The sequence below is a fragment of the Petaurus breviceps genome, unplaced genomic scaffold (genome assembly GCF_028583685.1).
Source record: "Petaurus breviceps papuanus isolate PSGF00001 unplaced genomic scaffold, PetGlider_PUasm1.0 90822, whole genome shotgun sequence".
Classification (NCBI taxonomy): domain Eukaryota; kingdom Metazoa; phylum Chordata; class Mammalia; order Diprotodontia; family Petauridae; genus Petaurus; species Petaurus breviceps.
Genome location: NW_027187351.1, coordinates 8,803,004 through 8,813,872, shown reverse-complemented (window position 1 = coordinate 8,813,872; position 10,869 = coordinate 8,803,004). Strand labels below are relative to the sequence as shown.

The 10,869-nt window shown below is 36.0% G+C and overlaps 1 protein-coding gene across 1 annotated transcript in view; it reads right to left on the bottom strand.

The window, feature by feature from the left end:
* Positions 1-10,869, bottom strand: part of GFRAL (GDNF family receptor alpha like) — a 32,964-nt gene that overhangs the window by 12,051 nt on the left and 10,044 nt on the right. The window contains exons 2-6 of the mRNA XM_069070705.1: positions 10,203-10,387; positions 5,480-5,504; positions 4,097-4,513; positions 1,713-1,769; positions 284-614 (exon numbers count right to left, since the gene is read on the bottom strand). Of these exons, the coding sequence (XP_068926806.1) occupies positions 284-614; positions 1,713-1,769; positions 4,097-4,513; positions 5,480-5,504; positions 10,203-10,387 (1,015 nt within the window). The remainder of the gene's footprint in view (positions 1-283; positions 615-1,712; positions 1,770-4,096; positions 4,514-5,479; positions 5,505-10,202; positions 10,388-10,869) is intronic.

The window sequence follows — 10,869 nt, the reverse complement described above, 5'->3', positions numbered from 1 at the left end:
GATAGATAGATAGATAGATAGATAGATAGATAGATAGATAGATAGATAGATAGATAGATAGAATACCTATAAATTATTTGTATGGGTTCAGATTTCCCATACAATTAGTCTAGTCATATTGCTATACTATTTTTGTTTATTTGTTTGCTTTTTTTTTGTTTTGTTTTATTTTGTCTTTTGCAAAGAAGTACTATGGTTAGGTTAACCAGGTCAAGTGTTAAGACTGAACAGTAACAAGTAAAGTATCAAAATAAGAAAATTAAGAATATATGCTTTTAGTTACCTGCAAATTTCATCATCTCGACAGCTGTGAATTACATCAAGACATGATGGGGGTGGAACTACTTTCACAGCACACGAGTTGCTATGAAGAACATCTTTGGACTTCTGACAAGGTACATCAGCTGAAGAACAGTCACACAAAGCCAACATCTGGCCAATGTTAAAAGGCATGTTTTGATAGAAGAAGCGGATGGCTGCTTGGCACTGTGTCAAATTGCATGACCTACCAGTTGTTGAACAAGCCTTAAGGTACAAAGCCAACTGTTTGTTACACATAACCTCTCCAACACAAACCCGTGCTGCTTCCAAACAGGACCAGATCCCTTGGAATCCTAAAAGCAGAAATAGATTCAGATTACAGGAAAATAAATATTCATCTACATATGGAATACCTAGAAAATACTATGAGAAGTCTTGAATTGAAATACTAGTGCATTACTAATCTTCTGGGTTTCAGTAACTGCTACTGGACTTCAGAGAATGCAGAAATTTGTTGTGAGAGGCAGCATGGTGGAGTAGAGAAAGGGCCAGCTTTGAAGCCAGGAAGACCAACGTTCTAGTTCTGCCTCAAATACACAATAGCTATGTGAGGCACTTAATCTCTCAATGTTTCAGACAACTCTTTAAGGTTCTGCATTAAAGAGAGTACACTAGTGCAGGGAGTTTTCTTGCTGGGAGGTTTACAGAGCATTGAAACCACATATTTGCAACAATAACAATAAGAAGAAGAAGATTTAATAAAAATCGAGGAGTAAATGATTTTAATATTTACTTCTTGTTCATTTTGCTTTTGGGGAGATATCAGAGTAGCAAGAAGAGTTCTGAATTTCATGAAACAGCCTGGAACATACATTTCTCAGAGGAATAACAAAGGACAAGGAGCCATCACATTGCCTTTTGCTAACATAATAATAATAAATTGGACTTTTATGTTTACCAAATATTTAACATATATTATGTCATTGTATATAATAGGATCATAGGATGATGAAATTATAATCTGGTACTGGAAGAAACCTCTATGACCTTCTAATCCACTACCCTCATTTTATAGAAAGGACACTCAATGTCAAATAGGTCATAAATTTCAGAACCATTATTTTAATCCATGTCCTGGGAACTTCAGAACTTTGTCCACTCTACCGTAGAGGTATCATTTCAACATATTGATGAAGGAATTGAGTTTCAAATAACTTAGAATACTAAAATATGGAAAACTAATGCATTTATGTGAAAATATATGTCCTTGAAATTTTATTTTTTGTGCTATATGTATATATACATATATGTACACAGAGAGAAGAAGAGAGTAATATGTATATGTAAATCATGTTTAAAATGTTTGGTTTGTTGTTGGTATTGCTTGTAATAATAAAAATATTGAATAACTACAGAATGTGACATGCATTGTTAACTCTCATAATGCTTACCATTATGAGGAAGAGTACTTTCATCCCATTGCAATTTAATGGGCATATTAATATAATCTAGAAGGAAAGAAACAAAATTATTATTGAAAATTTTCCTACATGTAATTGATACATATGGTCCAAAATTTTAACACAGACCCTTTTTAAAATAGTTAAAACCTAGCAAAAGTGGCATCACCAAGAAATTAGTTTTTAAACCTACAAATCAAGAATGAATTTGAGCAAAGAAATGAGCAAAACAAAATAAAACAAAACAAAAAAGCTCACTTTGGTCTATCATTCAAATCAGTTCATCATCCTTGCCTATTAAACATAGGAACAAATGTTGGTGACTGAGCTTTATATTTCAACATAAACAATGGCTTAGTTGCCTTTTCTGAACCAAATTAACATTCCCTTTATGGTTTAGATTCTCTAGTAGTGTAAGTTAGACAATATTGTCTTCTCAAATTAGTCTAAAAGGAGGGTTTATGCATCGAAGTAATGGTACCTTAGAATCTTAGAGCTGAAAAGGATTTGTGAGATGATTTAGTCCAATCTCACAATGTGACCTCTCCCTCTATAACATTCCCCTCAAGGTGGCAGAATGTTGTAGGGAAAAGAACATTAGATTTACAATCAAAGGTCTAAGAATGGAGTTTATCATCATGATTGTTGTCATTTTTATCATCAGCATCATGATGTGACTATCATTATTGTTGTTAATATTAGTTTTATCCTGCCTTTGCTGCTCAGGTATCATGACTTGAGCAAGTCACTATACCTCTCTGGGCCACAGTTTCCTCATTTGCAAAATGAGAGAGTTATAGAAATTGGTCTCCAGAATGCTATCTTTTTCTAAATTCTATGCAATGCACTTCCAGTGATGAGGAGCTCATTGCCTCATAAAATAATACATTCCATTTTTGAACAGTCAAAGCTATTGGAAAGCTCCTGAGTTGAAACCTGACTCCTTTACATTGAGCTTAAATCTTCCAGTCATCATTACTAGTTATGTCCTCAAGAGATTAAAACTTGCCTAATCCCTCTTCCACATATTTGACTACCTGCCAAATATTTGAAGACAGCTATCTATCATGTGCTCCATCAGTTTTCTCTTCTCCCCAGCTTCTCAACTATTACCCATATAACTTGTTTTCAAGACTTCTTATGTTGGCTGCCTTTAGCTGGTTACTTTTTTTGTTTTCCTTTTGTTTTCTTTTTAATTTATATAAAAAAGAAGAATTTCCATAACATAGCATAAAAAAGATGATTTCACATGAAAATGCAAATCCATTATGTATTGGTTTGCTATTCCTTTTAAATCCCTAATAAAGTTATTATGTAAAATTTTCCTCCTTTTCCCCCTCTCACAATCATTTAAAAATGTGATGCCCAAAATTGGAAACAACAATTCGTATTTGTCTGAGATCTTTTGACTTGCCTACTAATTCAATACAATCCAAGATTACATTGTATGTTATGTTGACTGTATCATGTTTTATTCTTATTGAATTTATTGTTAAATCAACATTTCTCTCTTCCCCTCCCCCCAACGTGATGTCAAGTTAGGCATCCTTCATCCTGTTTGTATGAAATGGATATTTTGAACTGAAATATACAATTCCGCATTTTTGCCTCTTAAAATTAATTTGTTACTTTTTATAGAAGTCCACTATTCCAAATTATTAAGATTTTTATTAATAATAATAAATACAAATAAATAATAAATTTTTATTAATACAATTTTGAATATTAGAGCTATTGTTCTTTCTTCTTTCTTCTCCTAACTGTCTTTATGAACCTTCTCAATCTTCACTCCTGGGTCATCAACCATATCACACCCAAGATTCTGCCCTGGCATCTTTTCTTTCTGGACACTCATTCTTTTTTAACCTCATTAGCTCTAATGGGTTTAAATATCATCACTATGCAGATAATTCCCAAGTCTTTCAAAAACTTAAAAGCCATATATAGAGACCATCATCATCATCATTGTCCCAAGCTATGCCTGTCATACATTTTCAACTTGGTGTGCTCTAGGTATCTCAGATTCAGCAAGTCTAAACAGAACTCATCTAAATGTTCCAACGAGGACACTATTTTTCAGAATTCTTTTGAGAATGTTACCATCCTTCCAGTCACATAAGTTTGTCATCTCAGAGTCATTCTCTTCACTCATACCTCTTTCATTCATTATCTTCTCTCTCCACACAATGTGTCCACTTTCCAAGTCTCATTGTCTCTACCTCTGACATCTTTCACATGAAATCTCTTCTCTCTAATTACATGAACGTCTCTTTAACACACACACACACACACACACACATGATTAAAGACACATGCTCTGGAATGGTAGAGTGCTTATAAGCATTTCTCTTGAAAGCTCCTTAATAAATACTAACCCGTACTCATGTCCTCCTGGATATATTCATCTTCATATTCTTCACTAAAAATTGTCACGTGGCTTCTTTGAGCATGCTGTAAACAAGGGCTTTCAAATATATTCTTCCAGATTTGAATACAATCTTCATTCAATGGCTCCATACAATTGCAATCCCACAGTACACTTTCCTTTAGCTTTTCCCTTAATGTGATACACAGGTGGCCTGCTGCATCATCACTGCTGCAACTTTCTATCCTTGAACCACATGTTTCTTTAAAATTCTCATAGATCATGAAGCAATGTTCTGATGCTTGGCAAGCCTGCATGGCCACACTACAGTCATTGTCTGCTTTGTTCCCCTGCACTCTCCCTTCTGACATGGTCCACTGGATGACATCTGATTGAATAACTTGTGCTGAAGGAAGCTCTGAATGCTCTGTAAAAATGAATACAAGGATATGAATCAATTAGTCAATAAACCTTTGTTAATCACTTAATACCTGCCAGGCAAATGGGCATTAGGATAACCTATGTTTCTGCCCTCTGAAACATCAATTTCCCTTAAACTTATCCACATATTTAGATTTTGACTTTTTATATTTACTTGAGAATTGGATGGTAACTAACCATGTCTAATTCTTGTATTCTTTTCAATAGAACTTCTAGGTGAAAGAATTAGATCTTTGATTTTATTGGCCTAGGGAACTTCCCACAAGGAAACTCCCTGTTCCAATGAAGATCATTACCTTTTCCTTTACCTTAGAGTATTAGACAGTTGCCTAGAAGAACTGTGCGGTTGTAGATCACATTGCCAACACATTCTCCACAATTCCTAACTTTAAGATTTATCTATCCCTCATCTACATTCTTCTATTTTTTTTTCAATTTTTGTCTGAAAACTGCTTAGCAAAGTTCTTTTCACATGGTAAATACTTAAGTGTTTTATTATTCATTCATTCATTTGACCTTAATATTTTATATGCTAAACAATTGGCTTTTCTTCTCTTGTTTAAAACTGCTGAAAGTTCCTCTCTGCTGAGATACATACTCCCAAGTGATATGGCCAAAGCCAGTTAGATTTCTTTTAAATCCCTTAAGTAGAACAGACAAATAACAGTCCAAAGGGCCCAACGTCATACAAAAATCAAAGCATATGTAATATTCTGTGCCTCAAGATTATGTAAGATTTGAGTGGGAATTTGTTCACCATTTTATGCATTGAAAGGTAAAGCCAAGGTTCCATTTTGGAGGAAAATTGAAGCCTGAATAAGACTTCTTGGTGAGTAAGAAGGGCAGAATTAAATAACTTATAACCTTCTTCTTCATTTATGTAATGATTACAAAAGACAGTCTTAGGTTTCTATGTCAGAAACATTAACCTAAAGAATTTCAGCTCTTCTACCAGTTGTTGGGATGTAATCCCATATCTGTGGAAGAAAATTTGTGGTGCTAATACATCTGAATACAAATGGATCTAGTGGAAGATTTTCAATAACTTAAAAAATATATAATTGAATTCTGCTAAGTTCTTTGGTTTTAAAGCTTAGTTAAAAATATCATTTCAGATTTAAATTAGAGTAGTCAGAACCACAGAAGAGATCAAACTATCATGAGTCATGGAGAGTATACTAAAGATTTCATAAGCATTGGAATCCAGGTAACGGTTTTTAGGAAACTCCTACCAGTAACAGCTCTTCGTACCAGGCCTGTCCACATATTTATTCAAACAAAAGGACTATAAAGCATCGGCAAAAAAAGCGGTAAGGTCTCAGTTTCAGTCCTGTCATTGTTTATTTGTCTGATTATGCAAGATATTGCTGAAAGAAACAATGAATTTTGAGCAAATGCATCTATAATTAAAGGTTATACAGATGTATGTCATGTTAAATTATTGATTCAGTCTTTTTACAACACAATTTACATAAATATTTTTGTACAATTATATGATCTACAACTCAGAATGCATTTAAGTGAAATTTGATATATGAAATATATAGGAAGTTACAGATTATGTGTTTGGGCTGAATAAGTTACCTCTACAGCTGATTCAGGCAGATAGATAGCTCAGCAGATAGAGCACTATGCCTAGAGTCAGAAAGACCTGAGATCAAATCTGTCCACAGACACTTACTAGCTGTGTGCCCCTGGGCAAATCACTTGACCCCTCTTTGCTTTAATCCACTGGAGAAGAAAATGGCAAACCAATACAATATCTTCACTAAGAAAATCCTACACCATCATGAAGAGTTGGACACAACTGAAAAATAACAATAACTGGTTCAAACATCCATACACTCAGGAAATCTGTAAAGTTAATTAGGTAGGGTCTATTTTGTCATTGGTAAGAATCTATGTTTTTCTCCTGATTATTTTCTATATTTGAGAATCTTCTCGGGGGCAGAGCCAAGATGGCAGAGTAGAAGCAGGACCTCCCCACTGCTCCTGCTTCCACCTTCCCCAATCCATGTAAAAAGGGGACTCTAAACAAACTTTGGAGCTGCAGAACCCACAAAATGACACAGAGAAACTAACCTCCTGCTGAGGACAGCCCAGCAGGCCAGCAGGAATCAGTCAGCACAGTGCTCTGGGAGCCTAGCCCAGCCCCCACACCAAGGCTTTAGCCCCAGGGCGGGCCTGACCAGCCACCAGCCCTAGGGACTCCAGGTCAGCAGCAGCTGTGGCCATTTCCAGATTTATCAACACACAGATGCGAAGGACAAACTGAGAGGTCAGTGCAGTCTGGACTTTGGGACCAGTAAGTGGGAGTGCATGGCTTTTGCCCCCAGGGCGAGAAGCCACTGAGGCGCAGGCACAGCCAGCCAGCGCCAGGTGGCAGCTTCACCTCCTGGACTGCAGAGTGTAGGGGGACCAAGCACCAGTCTGAGGGGTAATTGCCCTTTCTTTAATTTGCTTGGATCTGGATTGCAGTCTAGGGTTGAGGTCCTGGGGTGTATATGTCGAGTTTGCCAGAGCATGTGGAGACCTCAGAGAGGGTACCCATCTAATACCTCTGGCAACTGAGAAAGCCCCAGAGTTTGGGATGAAAGCTCCCCTTTCTGGTGGCAGAGTCCTACTGTGGCAAAAAGCCCAGAGGTCAAGTGACTGAGGGGGACATGACCAGGCAAAGGAAACAAAGCAGACAAAATATTCCAACATTACACTCCTATTTTGGGGACAAAAAGGAGCAAAGCATGGAACAGGAGGAAGACAGTGAAGTCAGAACTCCTGCACCAAAAGCTTCAAAGGAAAATACGAGCTGGTTACAGGCCATAGAGGACCTTAAGAAGCAGATAAGAGAAGTGGAGGAAAAATTGGGAAGAGAAATGAGAACAATGCAAGAAAATTATGAAATGAGAGTCAACAGCCTGACTAAGGAAAATAACACTTTAAAAAACAGACTGACTCAAATGGCAAAAGAGGCTTAAAAGGGCAATGAGGAGAAGAATGCCTTAAAAAGCCGAATTTGCCAGATGGAAAAAGAATCTCAAAAGCTCAATGAGGACAATCATTGCTTCAGAATTAGATTGGAGCAAATGGAAGCTAATGATTTTATGAGAAATCAAGATGCTGTAAAACAGATCCAAACAAATGAAAGAATAGAAGGCAATATGAAATATCTCATGGGAAAAACCACTGACCTGGAAAATAGATCCAGGAGAGAAGAATTTAAAAATTATTTGATACTGTAAGCAGTCTCCTAAAGCAAGGAATAGTTTACCTATCAGATTTGTGGAGAGGGAAAGACTTTATGACTAAACAAGAATTAGAGAACATTATAAAATGTAAAATGGACAATTTTGACTACATGAAATTGAAAAGCTTCTGTACAAAGAAAGCCAATGTAACCAAGATTAAGAGGGTGGTCGGCAATTGGGAAAGAATCTTTACAAACTATGTCTCTGACAAAGGACTTATTTCTAAACTATACAGAGAATTGAGTCAAATTTATAAGAATATAAGTCATTCCCCAATTGGTAAATGGTCAAAGGATATGAACAGGCAGTTTTCAGAGAAAGAAATTAAAGATATCTATAAGCACATGAAGAAATGCTCTAATTCACTATTGATTAGAGAAATGCAAATCAAAACAACTCTGAGGTACCACATCTCACCAGTGAGATTGGCTAAGATGACAAAACAGGAAAATGACAAATGCTGGAGAGGATGTGGGCAAATTGAAACACTAATGCATTTCTGGTGGAGTTGTGAACTGATCCAGCCTTTCTGGAGAACAATCTGGAATTATGCCCAAAGGGCTATAAATACTTTCATACCCTTTGATCCAGCAATACCACTCCTAGGGTTATATCCCAAAGAGATCATAGAAATGGGAGAAAGACCCATACGTACAAAAATGTTTATAGCAGCCCTTTTTGTGGTAGCAAAGAATTGGAAATCAAGGGTGTGCCCATCAATTGGGGAATGGCTGAACAAGATGTGGTATATGCATGTTATGGAGTACTATTGTGCTATAAGAAACAAGGAACAGTCTTCATATTTACCTGGAGAGGCTTATACAAACTGATGCTGAATGAGAAGAGTAGAACCAGTAGAAATGTGTACACAATTACAGACACAACCTATGTGTGATGAGCAACTTTGATAGACTGGACTCTTCTCAGCAATGCAGTGATATAAGTCAATCCCAAAAGATTCATGATGGAGGGAAATGTGTGCATGCAGAGAAAGAACTAGAAAGAACTGAGTTTATATCCAGGTGGAAGCAAAATACCTGATCTTTTTACTTCTCTTATTTGGTTTTATGTCCTCTTAACCATTTCTCAATCTAGCTGATACAATCCGTCTTTATAACCTGACAAATGTATAATGTGAAAGTATTTACAGATCCTATACTTGACTATATGCCACCATGAAGGGGAGGGGAGGGAGAGGGACAAAATGTGAAACTCAAGAAATTGTGGAATTGAATCCTGTAAACTAAAACGAAACAAATTAATTTAAAAATAAAATTAAAAAAAATTATTGGACTACCTGAAAGCCATGATCAAAGTAAGAACCTAGAAAGCATCCTCCAGGAAGTTCTCAAAGAAAATTGGCCTGATGTTTTAGAATGAGAGGGCAAAATAGAGGTTGAAAGAATCCACTGATCACCTCCTGAAATAGATCCCAAAAACAAAACTCCTAGGAATATTATAGCCAAGTTCCAGAATTCCCAGATTAAGGACAGAATATTACAAGCAGCCAGGAAGAAACAATTTGAATATTGTGGAAACACAATCAGGATAACCCAGGATCTGGCAGCTTCTACACGGAGGGTTCGAAGGGCTTGGAATGTGATATTTCGGAGGTCAAAGGAGCTGGGATTAAAACCAAGAGTCACCTACCCAGCAAAACTGAGTATCCTGTTTCAGGGGCAAATATGGTCATTCAGTGGAATAGAGGACTTTCAAGCATTCTTACTGAAAAAACCAGAGTTGAACAGAAAATTTGACATTTAGATACAAGAAGCAAGAGAAGCATGAGAAGGTAAACAGGGAAAAGAAATCGTAAGGAACTTATCAAAGTTGAACTATTAACATTCCTACATGGAAAAACAATAATTTTAACTTATTAAACTTTTCTCAGTAGTTGAAGGGAATAGAAATACATATATGTCTATATATGAGGGTATATGGGCATATGAATACATGTGCGAATGTGTGTATATATGTTTATAGGTATACATAAATAGAGGGCACAGGACCAATTTAACAGGAAGAGATGATACTTAAAAGGTGAAATTAAGAGGTGAGAGGAATATAATGAGAGGACATGGGGAGAGACAGAATGGGGTAAACTATCTCATACAGAAGAGGCAAGGGGAAATGGTTACAATGGAGGGGAAGAATAGGAAGGCAAAAGGGAATGGGTCAACCATATTCCCATTGAATTTGGCTTGAGGACGGAATGAAATACACACTAAATAGGGTATCTCACCCTACAGCAGAGTAGGGGGGGAAGGGGATGAGAGGGGAGATGATGGAATCCACCAATCACCTCCTGAAAAAGATCTGGGGGGAGGGAAGTTGGAAGCACCCACTTTTTGAAAAGGGAAAGGATCAAAGTAGGGAATAGAACAAGTGGGAGGTGGGATAGGAGGGAGGGAAATATAGTCAGTCTTTTACAATATATAAATAAAAGAGAATCTTCTTATTACCTGTTTTACTGGCACATTGTCTCCCGAGCAACTTGTTAACACTACAATAAATATCTTCAGTACAGAGACAGTTTTTAAATTTGGGATATTGATCCTCCAGGGACTGGATGCTTAAGTTGCAGCTCAATGTATCTTTCATCTTGCAGTCATTACCTAAATTTTATAGAGAAATATATAACACTGCACACATTTCATTTGGATTTAAATACTTGATTTCCCAAAAGAGTTTAATTAAAATATATTTTTATTTTAAAACATTTATTCTATTAAAATATATTTTGAATAACTTATGCATTTAACATTACCAAAGTTTGACTACTAGGTGAGTTAAAGAGAAGCTCTACAGGGTGAAATTTTTTTGATATTTGTAGCTTACTTTATTTAAGCACAAAAACTTATTTTACTTTATTTTTAATATAGAATGGTAACTGCATTTGTGTGAGTTCATTAGTATAAGGAATTTTCAGATTTCTGTCCATTATGTCCACATATTAACTTGAAACTTGTGTTTTAGCATATAATAAATTGTGATTATAGTGAAACAGTGTTTCATTAGCTTAATATATTTATCATCATATTATAGTTGGAAAATAGCAAAATTTTCTTCTTTTAGAAAATGATATATTGTTTGAAGG